This window comes from Lathamus discolor, chromosome 1, assembly GCF_037157495.1.
Source record: "Lathamus discolor isolate bLatDis1 chromosome 1, bLatDis1.hap1, whole genome shotgun sequence".
Lineage (NCBI taxonomy): Eukaryota > Metazoa > Chordata > Aves > Psittaciformes > Psittacidae > Lathamus > Lathamus discolor.
Genome location: NC_088884.1, coordinates 126,104,498 through 126,124,030, shown reverse-complemented (window position 1 = coordinate 126,124,030; position 19,533 = coordinate 126,104,498). Strand labels below are relative to the sequence as shown.

Sequence of the window (19,533 nt, the reverse complement as noted above, 5' to 3'; positions counted from 1 at the left end):
CAAAATCCAACCATAAAGTCAGCCCACATACAATCTGTGCCTAAAGAGGGAGGGGAGAGAGGGGGGGAATACATAAATCTACATTTATTAAAAAAACCCAAACAAAAACAAATAAAAACCCACCAAACAACAAAGGAAAAAACAACTAGAAAATGCAAAGATACTGTAGATTGTACTGAATTTATACTCATAAACATACGTTTTTGCATAGTGTCTCTCACGAAATGGTTCCATTCCTGGTAAGATTGTTAGGACATGTTACATTATAAAAAATAAGCTGCTTCCCTGTAGGAAGCAGATGGTCTTCTCACCTCCTCCTGCCCATAAACATACATATGCATGTGTGTACATATGTGTGCATATATATATAAAAAAACACAGGGAAAAGCTCAAAGCCCACGCTAATAACCATTTCTGATTAATCTATTCTACTAACAATTTAAAACGCATTGAGTCTCAATTAACTGAATTTTACCTTTAAACTTAATTCAGTGAGATTTTACCCTCATAAGTCACAGAACAAACTTCACTACAACACAAGTTTTTCCAAGGCATCCATCTGAAGAGGTTACAATGTGTACAGGCAGTAAATACACTTGTCTTGGGCTTGATATCCTGTGTTCATTTGTCATGCACATTCATTCCAGATGCAGAAGCAGGCTGCTGCTTAGCATGATGCCATCCCCATTTCCCTTCTCCCCACATAAGATACAATTTTTCTTCATTGCGTCTGAAGGAGACATCTGTTTTGCGTCTTGAGCATTTGAAGACAAATTTCTCTCTCACTTGTTTGCATTGAAGTTGTTTCAATGAAAACACCTTTATCTTCACCAACTGCACTATAACTCTGTATGGGGTCAGCACACAAACTGCAGCCCTCAGAAATTCTGAGTAGTAATTTGCTGAGATACCACTCAGATTTATAAAATGCCTCATGTTAATAACAACTCTTTGTCAAAGCATTTCTCTCTATGCTTTGTGTATGGATGGTTTAAACAACGTCTCTGCATCTCTACTGCTCTTGCTGCATCTTTTCCTCATGAAATGAGAGGACAGAGAAGATGGGGAAAGATAAGATAGTAGACTTTGTTTCCAGTCAGATTTACTTCCCACCCCACTGCAGCTTTGCTGCTTTCCCTGATGGAGCTCCAGAGATTCCCTGCCCTCCTCTGCAGCCCCTACTACATTGCATGTCTGTCTGCAGCGCTAAAGGTGGCATCTTTCAATTTTGTTTTATATTGCATTAGTAGAGGCAGTTGGTAGAGGTGAAGGCAATTTCACTTTCATGTTAGCAAAGCATAGGCTAATATGTATGTTCTGGCTGTGCCTCCGTTGGGCTTGTATTTCCTAAATGGATTACTTCAAGAAAAATGGAGAGACAAAACTACTCTTCTCTCAGACCACTGTATAGATCAAGAAGTAATATAGATCAAAATAAAATCTGATCATCATTAGAAGGAGTGTCTCCATATACTTGGAGAAATTCCCACTGTTTCACCATCACTGGGAATTATGTCAAAGATGCCCTTATGATTTAAAAGATTTTATTTGATGTGAAACCCAGGTTAAATATACTGCATGAATATTTTGCTGTGAGGCTTTTGCATGTCATTTTTCAGTTTTCTGCTAATTTTTATAGCCATCCCAAGTACTTTTTATGTTCATGGTATGCTGCATCTCTTAACGATTTTGTAACTTGAGTGGAGAATTTGTTACTTAATGTCATAAAAGTTCTGGGTTTACATTTTTATACTGGTGTTATAATTGCAAAATTTGATCAGCAATTTGACTGTCACTTTAGTTTATGTTGAGCAATTCTGGAAAAACAACATCCGTTCAAGCCTGTCGTTTGTTTTGTATCCATATCAAATGCAACTTAAAATGTAGTCATTTATCAGAGCCTGAAATATAGCAATATATTTCTTGTAGGATGGCACTGATATGTCTTTTCATGCATTCCCCATGCTAATGTGAAACTACCACTCTGTAAAAAAAGCAATCTAAAAATTTTCAAGATTCATCCCAATATAATAATTTACCCAGCAATCAAGTGAGATATCAAAAACTTTAAAGAAACTGAAATGTCCTTTTTTCCAAAAAAAAAAAAAAAAGCAAACAAAAAGGAGAGAAAGAGGCAAGACACTGAGGTGTGCTGATATGTTGAAAATAAGGCAGCTTTCCCCACTGAAGGGCCGCAGTAGATATTTTGCCTCTCAGATAAAAAACAGATACCAAAAAGTCAACTATTGCATTAAACCATGTATTACATTCTGTGCAAGACAGATTATTTAGAGCTGACAAACCACTGAAGGATACTGCTTCAGCACAAGATTTGATACAATTTACAGTCTCTTCTGGAGTTATCTGTCTCTGGCTAACTACTGCTACATCTGTGCAGGCTTTGCCAGGGACTGGCAAAATTTGCCAAGGGTATATTTAATCTGTGCAGAAGAGAGATTTCAGTTGCAGGTACCTGTTGGAGGAGATAAACTTGTGGGTGGGAATATCTCAAACCTCACAAGACCACATGCACTTGTTTCACCTTGCCTTCCTTGAGGCAACCATGTAAAGCTTCAGTAGCACTACCTCAATGTTACATTACAAGCAGAATTTATAGCCCAGGGACTGGATGACAAAACAAAGCAAACTGCCTGTGGCAGACAATTATGTTATCTAAAGCAAAATTAGAAGATTTTAATCACAATGAGACAAAAACATAATGGATAAAATACTTATCTCATGCTACAGAAGTTGTTAACATTGCAGAAATACATGTGCAGGGCCTATATTTCCCAGACATTGGCTCTGAACAGAGACACAGAGAGCCCTTTTTCTTCCCCATCTTCATCTATAAACAGAACTTGTCACCAGCTGGCTATAAAATGTTCTTCCTTGTTCTAAACATTTGTTTGCATTCTCCTAGTACTTAATCTATGGAAAACTATTTTCAGAGAGCAACAGTAAGTAAACAGGCTAATTTTTTCTGAATAAACTCATATGTTATTCTATTTTAAGTACAAGTATGAAAAAGAATGCTTTTTTTAAGCAAATGAGCACCTTAAGTTAGTCTGATAAATCTACACTTACACATTTCAGTGAGCAATCCAATTTCTAAAGCACCCCGTATCAACACTGGTGTCCTGACCAAATTCTAGTTCAGATAATTACTCTCTCTAGCTAAATGCCTTAGCAGTACCCCATCCTGTCATAAACTGCTGTATAGCACAGAATTAAACTGGTACACCGCCACTGCATCTTAAGCGCAGAATCAATGGCTTGTTGCTGATCAACAAAACATTAAAATTGTATGGGCCAGATTTTCTAGCCTACTATGTCCAACACAAATAAAACCCCGAAAATGTGAGGAAACTGCACTGGACATGGTAACTTTTAGCTTGCACAAGCCTAACAGATGTTTCAGGGCACTGCATGTTCATTGTGCTGCCAGAAAGCACCAATTCCCAAACTCCTTGTTGCCGCAGCTCTCACGGGAGTTACTGCTCACATGGCCCTGAAGAAGATATGCAAATACTCTTCAACTACTTCAGGGAAAAGTCTGGCAGATAGGCTTAAACTGTTGTGGAGGTGGTTTCAGATGATCCAGTGAAGCATCTGGCAAATGCTGTTATGTTCTGTCACCAGAAATTCGGCTGAAAAATTCAGGCATTGGATGGTAACCAACAGCTGGAGATGACAGGAGTAAAGGGATGTTGTAGTTGCCTGTTAAATCCACATGTGGCTAGATGAAAGCCTTGTATTTCAGCTAGTGGCTGCTTCCTAAACTAAGGGGCAGAGGTCTTCATTAAACAGGGTCTGACCAGGAAAAAGAGGTGACAGGAAACTCCTCCGAACAAGATCTGCCAAGAGATCTTAGAACAGCATTGTAAGATAACACCACACCTATGAAACACCACATTGAACAACTACATGGCAGCTCTGACCCTGCAGAGTACAAACATCCAGAGAAGCAGCCTATATATTTCTATATCAGCTGCACATACACTTCATAATTTTTATTCCTACAATTCTCTTTATATACTGCTATTAGTTTTGTAATTATATAGCTGACTTGAATCTCCAGGTGTTTGCATCATCTCTGTGAAGAAAGATGCATGCAAATTCTGGAAATTAAGGTGAAGAATTTGAAGGAGAAGCACGAAATCCTGTTAAATTTCTGCAACAGATTTTCTTCCTCTCCTTTACCACTTGAGCAAGCCTCCTGAGGTAGGTCTCTCCTATAGTGGGTTTGTTTTTCAGTTTGTGGGGGTTTTCATAAAGAAAAAAGAAAGGATTGCTCTGTTGAAGACATATTTTGAGAAAGATTACCAGCCAAGCCCATCACACAATGAATCTCCTCCAAATGCAACTGTTGTCAAAACCGGTTTGAAACAATAGAGCCTGACCTGGAATTCTCAGAAAGGAGCTGGTTCAGCAGGGTGACAACTCATAATAAATCCTTTCCACATCTTAAAGAAATGTTAAAAAACTTGAACTACTATTTCTTTCAATCAGTGTAATTTGGTCTCTTGACAGTGAGGGACATTTACAATAGACGTGGGTTTTTAGCTTGGGATTCCTGAGCTGCATTTTATTTACTTAATTTAACTTGCCAACCTCCAAGTTAATTTTTTTCAGCCTTATTTAAAGTAACCAAACATGTCTGCTCCCAGCCACGATCCATCAAAATAGTTAGCATACACTCAGCTTTGACGAAGTCAGTTGCTACAATTGTGTGATCAGCATATTGCTAGAACAAAGACCCTAAATTACTTATCTGAACACTAGAAAAAAACAAAAGAAAAGATTAATTGTTCTTTCTTCTATATGTGAACAGACACCTGCCTACACACACAGTTACACCTCCAATGAACGGCATGCACAATGAAGTCTGGCTCCCAGCTGGGATGAACCTACTATGGAATACTATGGAATTTCCCCTGACCCAAACCCAAGAGCTAAATTTCCTGCACAGGGAGATGACGAAGTTTAGGAAAGAAGTGAGCATCATGTCCCACTGAGACAAAACACAGCTTAGGTATGCCCCCCCCCCCCCCAGTCAATGAGCAGTCTTGCATCCCACCACTTCTGTAAAACCATGGAATCCCCTTCATTGCAGTGGCCTTTCTACAAGTCTCGGCGTGCATAAAGATTTCTTGACCTTGTGTTTTGATCTGGATGAATCTGAAATGACTGTGCTCAAAAAAAAAAAAAAAAAAAAAGAAAAAAAAGTAACTACACACAATAATATTAGCGTAAATGCATTACAAACACCAAGATAAACTGAAAGAAAACTAAATATAGAAACCAGTCAATTTTATCCTCTAAGATATACTCTGTTCAGCAGCATTCCTGAAAATTGATAGGTATTAAATTAACCACAGGAGGGCTCCCTCTGGTATACTCAACACAACAGAAACATACTGTTAATTGACAAAAATAATATTGTATCTTAAAAGTAACAAAGGTTTCAGACCTCAAACAATATTTTCCTCAGTAGGCTTCAATATATAGAGGAGAATAAAATTATACATGAACAATTCAGATAAAGAAGTGAATTACAGAAGTGTTAACTGTATGACTGTTAAATGGCAAACGCAGATTGCTAATGCACTGCATTTTAAGACACTAAGCTGTTTTGCCATTTCATATATAGGGGCTTTTGAAGCTGACACACTGGCACAGCAATGAACAGGGCTGTAGAATAAAAGAGGATTGAACACACCAGGTCCCAGCTGCTGCTGTGAGGAGAAAAAAAATGAGGACCTGCTTGGAACAGCACATGCATAGAAACTGAGAAACTGAGCAGAGAAATTGAGGCTTCATTCTAACAGTATTTTTTATGGTTGGCCATGCACTTGCCCCAAATAGTACAAATTAATGTCAGCACTAGCCAAGCAGCTGCTTTTATAGACTTGGACCTGTTTGTCACTCTATACTTTATTTAATTCTCTGTTAAAGAGAAACAAAATTTTCCTGCCTCACAAGGCTGTGGTGAAAGCAAAGGGAAGTAACCAAGACACTGGAATTAAATCCACAAGTAACTGGCAGCGCGATCATAGGAAATAGGTGTCTGTGACCAAGTTTTGCTTTCAAGATGCAGCTTTTACACAGCTCCAGGAACAGAGTCCACCAACCTTCACTGCCATCAACAGTGAGTAAATACAGTTAACTGTCCTGGAACAATTATGCTTATGAGAACCCATGTAATGAGCAGTAGGAAACAATACACTTTGAGGTAAATTTAATTTTTTACCGCTTTCACAGACTTCAGAAACGAACAACTATTTGCAAGACAGATTTCAGGCTGAAACCAGTTTCTGGATTCAGGAGCCAAAGTTAGTACTTTCACAGCCACCAGACATGGAAGGTGGATTTTGTGCCTGTTTGTCAGCTACAATACAGTCCCAAGATTTGTAAGAACTAAGTTCTCCTTATACTGGGGAGTCTATTTAAATCCCTACCTCACATATCGCAAGAGAAAGACCTAATCGTGGGGGCAACCAGACAGAAATACAGAATTCACAGGACAAGGGAAAGAGAGCATGACAGTATTCCATGGAACAGTGCTTCCTCCTCATAGCACAGCTATATTTTGGTCTTTTTTTTCTCAGCACCATGCGTGCACCAAGATAAGGAGGGCCAACACCATTCTGTTCCTCCTGCAAAAGTACCTAAATCAGGAGGTTAAAGTAGCATGCCCCACTGCACCAAAGGATAAGCTAAATGAAGCCAGAAATCTACCTTCTTTCCTTACTTTACACATCATAAAGCATTTCAGTAATACATCTATGAATAAGCATTACCGTGTGTTTGTGACTAAGAGATGCTGCTGTTCAGCCCAATTTAAACTGAGCAGATTTGACACTGTGTATCAGGGTGATGTCAACTGAATAAAAAAAGTACCAAATGGACCTGAAATAAGTTAGGGGTTACTTCACTAGATTGCTCTCTTTTCAGCCAACCACACAGGCATTCTATACAAATAGAAAGAAACATACCTCACACTGCTTTTTACCAAATACCTATACTACAGACACAGGAAAGCTGCTGCAAGAAATATGGTTTTGTACACAAAGCCATTTTTCATATATTGAAAGTATATAAACAGACAGGGATAAAAGCCTTATTGCAGCCAAATAAAGTAGCACTAACTTTAGACAGCATCAGACAACCAGCTTTGGACTACGATTACATCCTACTGGTTGTACTATATCGTTGCTTTTTCTTCACAGGAAAAAAAGCCCTGAAATTTAAAGTTTCATAAGTTTGCATCCAAACACCCTGGCCTTGGGATTTTATCACAGTAAAAGATCAAACAGGACACTTGTATCACATACATAACATTTCAGTGACAAAACCACAAACAAACAAAAAATCAAAGTTAAACTAACTCTAAAAGCTGTAATCATAACTCAAGGGCACCATAATGTGTTAAGAAGTTTATAAGACTTTGTTTAAAAGGCAGTAAAAATACCCCATTCAATTTCCCTTAGTCTCATAGTACAGCAAGGAAGACTGACTTACAAAGAAATAAACCAGAAATTGATTGTAATTTTTTTCCCTCATGTGTTCTGTTTTATTATCAAACTGTGTTTTATAGAGAGCTTGTTGCTTCATGTAACTCAGAACCTTAGTACCTGTACACTTGAAGCTCCATCTTAAATAGTGTGATAAGCCTAAAGTAAATAACAACTATCAAAATATAAAGGTCAGGCCTATCAAGTTCACAAGTGAAAACCTTAGGAAAATAGGATAGATTAAAAAATGTAAATTTGTATGAAACCCTCAGAGGCTGACAAATGCTTAGGGAATTAATGTACAGTGATCAAAATCATTAATGCTGTCTGAAATCAGGGTTGCCAATACCATGTTCTCATCTTTTAATCTTTCCTAAAGAGAGCTGCTCTGTTCAGACACAGAATTTGCACAATGACAAAAAAATACTCTTATGTAACTTATTGCAGCACTATTTTAAATAATAAAAAAGTCAACTTATTTTGTCTTATTAGACTTTCTAGATAGCACAAAAGAGAAGAAATGCCCATCTCTAGGCACTGGAAATGACACAGTCCCCAGGGGACACTGTTCTACCATCGATAGAAACAGACTATTTTTGCTCTGTGGACTGCTTTTGAACAGCTTCTTTGCTTACTGCTGTCAGGATATCAATGCCTCCTCCATCAGCCTACTACCCCTCCTTCGCTCCAATGCTGTAGCAAGCAGCTGAGGTGGTGGGAGAGGCTGACAGAACCCTCATTCACAGAGAAGTTTGGGGATATCTGCTTTAGCAATGAATTGGAAAGTTTAATTTATAACTAGACAGGAAATGAGAATTTCACCATGCCATCTCCTCGAAAAACACCTGATGATCAATAACTTTAACTGGTCTTAAAACAAGATGGTACATTTATAAACATTACTGCCAATGTCAGAATACCACTAAATGCACATTTTACTAATGAGGGCAAAAGCAATCCAGCCTATGGCTAACTTACTAAAATCATTGACAGCTCTTCCTCTCTTCCATGGTCAGGATGTACCATAGCAATCTGACTGGACTCCACTGTCATGTGCTGACTCTACATACATACCTACATAATCTAACAAAAGAAAAGCCTACTGCAGTTTCAGCAGAACTGACCTTTAAACTTGTGTTAAATATCGAGTAATTGAACACCTCAAGGGTAAAGAATGACTGCATTTTGCTGATTTCTTGTATCTCCTACTAACTTAAAAGGGGGAGAAAAAGTGTCATCTACTGTGACACACTGTTCCTAATGAAGTCTTTTCTAGTATGATCTCATGCCTGCCTAGTGTAGTCTTGAAAAAATGCACTTGCCATCTTCTTACAATTTCCTTTATATTTAAAGGAGTCAAAATTTGCATTTCAACCCTTGGTCCCTGTATGCATTTTGAGTTATAACATGCACATCAAAAGACAGAAGTACTGTAACTGCATTACTTCAACCTGCTAACCTCACTGGGTTACTGACATTGCCAACATGACTTCAATTCTGACAGTGATAACGGAATTACATTAGAGTCAGCTGTAAGGTTCAAAGTTTCATTGCTCGTTTTTACTGCTTTATTCCCATTAAAGAGTCCCATTATACATCAATCAATATTCAGGTGGGGAGAAAAAAAAAAAAAGGGTGGGAGGGGGAAAGAAACTAGTAAAAAGCCCCCTTTGGAAAACTCAGGATTTAAAATTTGCTGGGGTCTCATTAGCAAGTCTCACTGGCCCTTCATGTATGCTCAGCTGATGATCTCCAAGGTTTGCTTCCACCATTTAATCCAGAACTTTTTCTTAAAAGAAGTGATTTCCCTTTCAGTGTTATTCAGTCATCCTCTGCTTGCAGCCTTAAATATTAGAAATTTCATCTTATGGCATGGCATGTGTCTTTTAAACAGCCATACAACAAACATGGAAATCATTATTTGCATTGAATACCTTAGCTTTTCTAAATCATGAAGTAAATTAGAACCTGAAAAGACTACAGTATGCACCTTGTAAATTAATGACAGACAGTTATGATTGTGTATAATTTTCTTTCAGCAGAAATTACTTTCAATTAAAATCTAGCACCTGACACCTACTGCATTTCAAAACCCTTGGAAAGACAGAGTGAGCTCCAACTAAAGAAGCTATCCCTAACTTCCTCCTGTAGTAACAAAGTATCTTCCATTCAGCATATCTCATTAAGCAAAGTTACAGTACTTTGGAGGACTAACTTCTGTAAGGGATAGCTATGTTAACAAAGAATCAAATACATTATTGTTCAGTTGAAGCCACTGACTTAAATACATTTAGTATGGGGGGAAAGTGCACTATATACATGGGTGATGACCCTTGAAATTAAGACTACTAATACATTAAAATGATACATGATGCTGTCTAATACAGGCTAACATGATGGCTACACAAGTGGTAAACAAGCTAAAGGATCAAACTATCCCATAATTTCTTACTAATGATCTATGAAATATTATATTTAAATTACACTTACAATTACAGTGTAGGAGCATAGCTCTGTTGGACAGAACAAATATAAGCTTTGGTAAATTACACTCAGGGTTTCAAAGCACTGTATCACAACTCCCTAAAACTCAACTTCACTTAATGTGGGTCATACTGTGATTTATGAGCCATACATAAACCCAGCGAGGTGAAGAAGAACTTCAGGAAAAAAACAGCTTATGTCAACTGCTGTTACTAATAATGATGATTGAGGAGAGTGTAAACTGGAAATATTTGAAAGTTCGTTGTGACATCAGTCTGACAAGCAGTTACACACAGCGCAGTTGGATCAGGTCACATTAGCAACATTCGAAGAGAAAATGACTGTCAGTCACTTCAGCCGAGTTTTCAACAGAAAGGAGGAGGAAACAAAAAACCTAGGCGGTTTGTTACCTAGATGGACCCCGAGACGTTTTAGCGGACATTCAGGCACACGTCAGTTTAAGAAGTATTACAGACAGGCAAACAAACAAAAGTTCCGACAGAAACTCCACTTCTCGTAACGATAATCAGAGCCCAGCCTCACCCTGGGCTAGCCACCGAAGCATGCAAAACCCCACGTCCTCCTAATTTCACAGCGGTTCCACAGACTGCTCACCCTCACCCCTTGTCCTGCCCGGGGAAACCCAACCCGCCAGACTCATTTGTTCGCCCGCAACTTTCCCTCTTCAGCGCGGAGGCTGGGCCAGCACATGTGCTGTGCTGCGCTGTGCTCCGCTCCGCTCCGCGCCGGGGGCTGCCGCGCCCCAGACCCTCCCGCTGGTGCCGGGCCCCGCTCAGCCCCGGAGAGGGGGAACGGGGACCGCGCCCCGTGAGGCGGCAGCCCGCCAGCCGCCCAGCGCAGCGGAGCTCCGCCGGGCAGCGCTCCTGGACAGCTTCGCACCTACCTGCGGCTCGGAGGGATCGGCGGGCTTCACCAGGTGCTTCTCCTTGTAGAGAGACCAGAGGCCGATGTCAGGCAAGAAAATCAGCGCCGCGGTGAAGAGCAGCGTCATTTGCAGAAACCTCTTCTGTTTCCTCTTCATGGCCAAAGCCGGGCTGCTCTGGCGGCGGTGGCGGTGGCGGTGGCGGCAGCGGCAGCAGCTACCCCAGCACCACGGGGCCAGGTCCTTCCCTCCCCGCTGTCCCTCGGAAGGGCCCGGCGCCGCGGAGAAACTTCGCCCGCCCGCCTCACTCCCGCCCGCCCCGTGCCCGGGCGGGGCCGCCCCCCGCGGCGGCGGCGGCGGGGCCGAAGCTGGCGGCCGCTCCCCCCGCCCCGGCGCGGCGCTGCGCGGAGGCAGTGCCGCTCCCGCGGGAGCTCATGGATCCAGCAGCGCAAGGAGCGGCAAACAGCCCGGCGCACAGGGGCAGGAAGGCAAAAAAAAAAAAAACCCAAAATATTTCAGAGGAGGTAAAACAAAAAACCACAACCAGAGTGCAGCGAACTGCGCTAGCTCGGGAGAGCGCCCCCTCCTCCCAGCTCCGCAGGAGCGGTAGCGCCGCGCGGAACCCCCTCGTCTCGCCGCGCCGCTTGCCTCACGTCCCCCTGCCTGCCCGGGCCTGGGGTGGGGGGGCGCGGCATCATGAGCTCATCACGCGCAATTTGCTAAGCAGGAGTATAAATACAAACGATAAAAATAAAGAAATAAAGCGAGGAGCGCAGACGCCGGAGCCGCGGTACGGCGCGACCCTCCACGACGGGCAAGGGGGGCCGGCCCCGCGACCCCCGCCACCACGTGCGCCGCCTGGCCGGGCCAGGGGCGGACAGCACCGGTCTCGCCCCGCCGCGTCCCCTCATCCCTGCCGCTCCCTGGGTGCCCTCCGCCGGCCCCGCGTCGTTCCGCGCCGGCGGGCTATGCGGCGAGAGTGGGACCGCGGGCCGGAGCCGGGCGGCGCCACCGCCGCGGCCGCCGCGCACCGGGGACGGGGCTTGCAATTCCCGTTCCGGTCCGTCCTCCCCGGCGCTACGTGAAACGCGTGGGGAACCGCGCTGAGAGCCCGCGAGCGGCTCCTGGTCCGGGAACCCGGCCCGCTGCGCCAGGAAGTGCCGGGGCGCTCAGCCGCGAGGGGTCCCTGGGCTCCCCCGGCAGCGCCGCTTCTGCCAAGCCTGCCAGGCCATCAGCCCGAGTAGCCCCTGCCCTCCCCTCCCCGCACCGCACCGCGGGGCTGAGGGCGCCCACGCCTCGGGAGCAGCACAGGGAGAAGGAGATGTTCAAAGCCATGTCGCTGCGGCTGTCGGTTCTACCCCCGCTCTACCCTGTTGCATCAGACCCGTTTGGGCTCCTAGTCCGAGTTCAGCTGCTTGTTCTGACTGCGTGGTGTAATTACCTTTTCGTCTCAAACTATATCCTCTCTGCAAAACAGGACACATACATAGGTTAAGCTTATTGGGACCTGGTGCTCTTTCAGCTTTGTCATGTCAAACAGAAGGAAAATATGTTCCAGATGTAGTATTAATGTTTCTAGAATCAACATTGAAATATAAAGGTGTATCTAACTTCATTTTTTTCCTGCCCTTCATATAAAAAGCTATCACTTCAACTACAGTCCATGTTTCTGTTGGTGGCTAAAATATTTCTGAATGTCAAGGTCTAAATCCTGCAGTGAGAATCCTCTTTCTGTAATTAACATGCACCTCTAGAAATTGTGAGTAGTCCTGGCCTTTTCTGTAGGTGAGATAGATCTTGCCCATCCACAGAACTGTCTTGTGCAGAAAGCATTTCCTATCCATGCACAAAACAGTGAAAGAAGCAGTTAAAGGTTATTTTTAGGAGAGTAGCTGGAGATAAAGGAAAGCTTGTGGGAGGAAGAGAACTCTGAACACTGAAGGTGGGGGGGGGAGGAAACAGCATAATGCTCTTCACATAAAAGCAAGACTGGAAGGGACCTTACAAGGTCAGCTCCTTTGTGGCTCTGCCCCAAGGCACAATCAGATACATCTATGTCATTCTTGACATGTGTTTGTCTAACCCATTCCGAAGTCCTCCAGTGATAGCACCACTACAGCCTCCTCAGGCAATCTGTTCTGACTTGCAGTTACAAACTTTTCCTTAATGTTTAACCTGAAACTTCCTTGCTGTGATTTCAGAGTATTACATTAGTATTACAGACAGACAGCAAGCACAGTACTCCACTCAGTCTTTACACAGTTAAAGTCTGCTTCCAGATACTGTTCCATATGTACTCTGGGGACATCTGAAATGCTGACGTCTCTTACTGCTTTCATCAGGACTGTCTTCAACTTATTTGTATCTTTCTCGAAGTGCGATGGCCAAAGCTGGATATATTATGCTACTTGGGACCTCATAAGTGTTTATAAGAAAAGAAGGATAACTGTGCATGTGTCACAGTGCATATCCTTTTTTCATGCTTCCATGTGGAATGCTAGCTTTGGTTTTAAAAGCAGTAGGCTGTTAACTAATGACCCTTCTGTGGTACAATTTAAGCTCCGGCTGGTTTCATTTCCCTCAAACTAACTACCTTTAGTTCATTGTTCCTACTTCTATCTGCTGAATACTTCTCCCTTTGGCTCTGTCTCTATTGATTTTTTCTTTTTTCCATAATATTTATTCAGTTTTTCAAAATCACTTTGAATTTGAGGCTACCTTCCACTGTCATATACAAATCTAATAAACAATTTCTATGCTGTAGTCCAGATTGTTAGCAAGAACTTTAGCATGCTCAGATGCAGGACAGATCCTTGCAGAGCTCTTCAGAATGCATCCTCCCACACTTGAGAGTAAGCCATTGATACTTCACTATCTCTGTAGTTTCCAGTTTTGCATTTACACTGATGGTTGTAAGACCTACGTAAAGTAATCTTACTTAGAAAAGTATCATGTGCAATGCTTTGCTTGATTGTCTTAGTGACAAAGGGTATACATCATTGTTTTCTTTTCACCCCTGCCAGGCTATAAGGATGTCATGGAAGATCACCAAAAAGGCTATGCAAGTAGTTACACTTTTTGATTACTGCAGCTAACCAAGAGGATATTTAGTTCAACCAAATTTTTAAAATTTGGGTTGTATTCAAGAGCTGAACCCACCAAACTATTAGAATTCACAAAACCAAAGGGCACTGATGTTGTTGTCAGAATTTCCACTTACATTTTTAGCTCAGCATCCAGGGTTAGGAAACCTACCCAGCATATAGAAGATTTTGATTCAGCTGCCTTTTTGTCTGAAGGGATTCAGCCCTGATGTTCTTCCACTCAGTGCAAGAAGCATAATAGCTAGAACCATGCTAAGTATAGAAATGATTGCTATGAGATCATATAATAATTCTATAGAAAAAAGTAGGACTACTGGCAGAAAAGATTTAGGAGATGTTGATACTGAAATTCCACAGCATGCTGGTTAAGTCCCTCTCCAGAGGTTGAAGTGAATGCAAACATTCACTCTCAGGAGATGAAATTCAGTTTAATTTCCTGAATCCTGAGAATGATTTTGTGGTAAGGGCCATTGTCCACAACTGGCAAATTCAGGTCTGCTTTGTAAAGAATAAAGGCACATTTTCCAGCAAATAATTTTTTCTCACAGTCATGAACCACCCAGCCCAAACAAGAATTGCTGAATTCTTAGGATGCTAAGCTTGTTTAAAGGGCAGAAAAAATAAAAAAGAAGTACATCACTGTCCTGTGAGTTAAAAGCCGAAAGCACACATCAAGGCATGTGGCAATAACATATGCTTGCCCTAGAAGAACTTGTAGGGGAGCTGCAGAATATACAGTTTCTCCAGTGGGAATACATTCCAATCTTCAAATAAATATTTGCTCAATCTCAAGCCATATATGAAAAAGAATGAAAGAGGTGTATTCTGAAACCATGCACACCTTGGCACCACAATTTAGTGTATTTGGGACATACTTTCATTTCTCTTCTACATGTCATACTAAGCCAAAAGTTCTATCAAGACTTCTGATGTGACTCTAGGGCAGAAAATCAGAGCAGAGTGCAAAACAACCTAGCAGGCAGGAGAGCTGCCAGGTGGGAGGACTACAGAAGCTATTCAGCCACACATTTCAAACCTACAAGCTGAACTCAGCCTGTGAAGAACATTGTTTTGAGATCACAGCTTTATGTATAGAATTACTCAAAAGAGATTCCAGCTCATGCCTAATCAATACTGTTCATGCAGGAAAGCCACTATTCAGTGCATATATTGCAGGAGCCAAACTGCTCTCACATGAAAGATAGAGTACCCACCTTTATGTTCACTGTTATAAACAGCAGAGCTTGATGTGCTCTAAACAGAGCATGTGCTCTAAACATAGAATGAATCTAGTAAAATGATGATCTCTAATACTGCCATATAAAGAAGTGAATAAAGGAAATGGAATGGGAGTTTCCTTTAATTACAGTATTTACCTCCAGGTAACTCAGGATGTAAAATGGCCAGGTCTGGTTTCATTTGTTGTTTCAGTCTGCTTAGCTAGAAATAACACATAGTGTTGCAAATGACTCTCAAAGGCAGGAAGAGGGGCAAAGGGATTTTTAATTTTCCTAGCAAAAGCCAGATCTGAAACAGAGTTGCAAACAGATGGCAATTCTGGTATTTAGGGGGCTGACACGCTTTTCTCATGGCTGGGTTTCATCCTCAGACCTCCAAGCATCCCTCACAGCTCTTCACACCCTCTTTCTGTGTCTTTTGTCTTAGCATCAACGAAAACCTCAAGTGCATAATGCTGATAGCATACTAGAAATAGAAATGGAAATGAAAATTCAATGTGAATTCAACTCTTTTACAAAAGTTCAAAATCCAAGTCCAAACTCCCACAAAGAACATATATTTTCAATGTATTCTGCAGAGAAAAGTTTCAAGATATTCACCTCAAAAACTGAAATGTTCATATATATATAGACTCTGGCTTTAAATCGCAATACATGTAACAGTTTTTCATTGACATTCTAAGTCACTTGGCCTCTTCTGTCTCCAGTTTTGACATCAAGTTTCAAAATAATCATCACATATTTGTATTACTTCTAACTGTGGAAATATTTTTTGTAACTTTTGTTTGTTGGGTTTTTCATAGAACCAAACTCTTGGTCTCAAATTTGACTGAGAATTTCAGCCGAAAGAGAAAGCTAGGACCCCTCCTACTCATATAGGAAATACAGAAACTCAGTCTCCAGAGAGAAACTCGAGAGAAATTCCTTTTATCAAGACTTTTGGATCCTGCCTTGTATTTTTCAAGTTATTAAGTTTGGCAATATTGCACAGAACCAGGAAATTGACTTGATGAGTATACTACAAGCATTTATTAAAATAGAAGTTATAAATCTGAAGACCTCATCTTTTTAGCCAGTAGAGATTTTCTAGTCACAGTACACTTTAAGGGCCATTGCCTTAGATAAAAATCTTAATGGCAATGAAAAGAGATAAATTATAGGAAAAGATGATTGGGGAAGTCATGTGTGTGTATGTATGTCCATCTTTGGATCTCTGGCATTTAGAAAATAATGTCATTCCTACTTCAGAATTATAAAGTTTAGTTTAAATTCCAGAAAAACAGCAACATTCCTTCAGTGAAAGTTCACATAGAACTCAAATGAGTAATGCTAACACCATAAATTATTTTTACTTTCAAATATTTATTCTGTTTGACTGGCCGGATGAAGAATGATTGCTTCTTCATTGTTGCTGTGCCACTACAAACTCAAGAAAGCAAACAAAAATGCTGATGGATCAGACTTTTTGCCAGTTACCTCACAAGCTGCAGATTCGCTACTGCACAAAAGAAATCACTGAAATGTAAGGGTAATCAGAAAAGTTTATTTTGAGAGAGAAAATCAGTACAATATCAAATATTTCTAAATAGCTCAGTAATCATAAAACACTGATGTCAGGAAAAATAGTTGCTCATTCTTCCTTTCACAAAAATCCACAGTAATTTGGACCTAAATATGGTGCAGGAACATGGCATTTGCAGGAAGCTGGATGAAGGAAAAGTTAGCTTCTTTTAGTTCATCTTTTTCAGCAAACAGAAGCAACGCATTAGATTTACAAGAACAGAATAAACTCAACTCTGTTAGCTAGAAAAAACATTCAGCTTTTTTGAATGTCAGCTCTCTCTCTGGTCCATTTCAGAAAGGCCTCACATCGACAGTACTCTTTTCACATCCAAGAGTTTCGTTTGACTGAAAATTCATAGGGCCTTCAAACTCTCATCATGAAACTTTATATGGGTTGGATCTAAAATAACATTATATTACTGGAAATAAAGCCGTACAGCCTGCAAATCTTCCTTAACGAGATTGAAATTCTCATCTCACCGAATTTCTAAAATGTGAAGAATATATGAAAAGGTAGCAGATGTCACCTTCAGTTCTGATTTCTCACCAGAGCATCGCCAACAAACTTTGAAGATGTCTACGCTGATAAATAAGAGAGGAGAATGGGTAGATGGAGCTCCACATTGCTTAGCTGCTCATTTTACTCCAGTTTTGTTTTGGTCTGCTCCAAACAGTTATTTCAAAGACTAAGACCAGGCTCAGCACTGGGAATCATTTATTTCAAGCGAATCATATAAGGGGGTGAATGGCACCAGGTTGTAGCTCTGTCATCCTCCACTCACTCCCAGTCAGCTGAGCACCACATGCCCCAAGCCCTCCCATGCCTTCCTGCAGTTCACTAAGCTATGTTGCCTGTCCCTGAGGTCTGAAGAAAGTCACTTTAGTGACTTGCACAGAGACCTCATGTCATCTCAAACACTGTAGTGACCTGCACCTTATCCTCTCCCCATTGTGTCAGAGATCAAGATAGCAGCCTGGAACCTGAACAAACTAAAATGTTGGTTTGCTACTAACAGTTCAGTGCTAATAACATAGTATTTCCCTAATTCACCAATGGTTAACTATTTCTGTGAAGTATACCTAGGACAACAAATGGTATATGAATACTTCCTACAAATTTGATAAGGAAACTGTCAAAGAGAATGCAAATGTAGATCAAAATGTTGACAGCTCCGGTTCCATCAGTGCAAATTTCTAGTATAAATGTATATAAAAACATGAAGCAAGTAAGAAGCAGCACATTTATACTACACACTACTGCACTGAATTCCAGAGTGTACTGCAGAAAGGCATCATAGATGTCACAGAAAGCAAGACGATGGTTTTATATTCTGGGTGCAACCCAGCAATTACATAAGCTGCATCCTAATGACTGCATATTGCTCTACCATTAAGGAGAAAATGTCATTTTATTTAAAATTATAATTGCTAAATCCAGTGATTTCTGATGAGCTGTGTGAATGTGATTTGCAATATTGATTCCAACATATTCAAGAAGAAAAAAAATGCTGAAAGAAACAAGGTTCAAGGTAAATACATTATAACAAAGTATTTTTGTAAGGGGCATTAGTAAGAGATCTTCTGCTTTTCAATTATTAACATATTTGACATTTTACATGCAAATGTTGAAGACTGGAGATAAGGTCATCAAAGGTAAAACACAAAGGACTAGAATGCCACTCAGACAAATGCTTACTAATATCTTTATAAGCAAGTTACTGTCAGTTGATCTACAGTCTTACTAAACAGATATTTAGTGTTTTCCATGGAAGCTGTTATTCATATTTCAAAATAACCACCATGTGAACTGGAAGACTTTTTTTTTTTTTTTTTTTTTTGCTGTTGCAATTCAGACATCACAAGTTGCCTTTTCAGTCCCAGACTTCATTCAGGCTCATAGGATATTCAACAGTAGTAGACTCAGAATACATTAAAGGATCAAACATGAGAAATACAGACATCACTGAATATTATGAAGGAAATAAATATAAAACTAACCAAAGAATTTAACCAAAAGCTGACTGAAAATTTTGAAATAACCCCTTATAGCACAGAAGTTATAAAGTCTTCATGGCTATCAAATATTAAAAAAATGTTGCATCTACCTACGTGGCCCTGAGTTTAAAGATAATGTGGGTTTGTTTTTCCTTTTTTTTAAATTTGTTTGGCTTGTGTTTGTCTTGTTGTGGGTTGTTTGCTTTGCTTTGGTTTGGGTTTTTTTTTGGGGGGGGTGGTGGTGAAAGGTTCTGCTCATAGCATGAATAAAAGTCAGGAAAATTGCTATGAAGAAACTGAAGGCAAACACAATTTTAACACATGTGTGGACCTCTCAACATGCTTAACCCTTTTATTAATATTTGTGAGAGCTGGCAATTCCTAGTCTTAAAACATCCATAAATCCATTGTTTCAAAATACCCACCTTACTGAATGTTTCTGAATCTTGTTTTGCCTCCAAATAGTCAGAAGCACCACTAGGAACTGCAGTAACTTGAGAGCTGATAGTCCATAGACAACACTGAAATGTATATGGGGAAAGCCAATAACATCATCTGCTGCTGTAATGTGAATCAATAAGCATTCTATCCTGTCCTTTCACTTCAGAGTTAGAGCTCTTGAACACATGTATCTGGCTTGGAGTTTTTCCTTTTAAGTGAGAACAAGAACAGCTTCATTTTAGCTACAGCAATCAGGAGTAAATGAGAGGTGAATCAGGCTATAGGCAATAAAACAGTACTTGTTCATG

The 19,533-nt window shown here is 40.7% G+C and overlaps 1 protein-coding gene across 1 annotated transcript in view; it reads right to left on the bottom strand.

The window, feature by feature from the left end:
• GALNTL6 (polypeptide N-acetylgalactosaminyltransferase like 6) overlaps nt 1–11,213 on the bottom strand; it is a 463,438-nt gene extending 452,225 nt beyond the window's left edge. Inside the window, exon 1 of the mRNA XM_065665243.1 lies at nt 10,906–11,213. Within this exon, the coding sequence (XP_065521315.1) occupies nt 10,906–11,043 (138 nt within the window). The 5' untranslated portion in view covers nt 11,044–11,213. The remainder of the gene's footprint in view (nt 1–10,905) is intronic.
• Between the last annotated feature and the right edge of the window lie 8,320 nt (nt 11,214–19,533).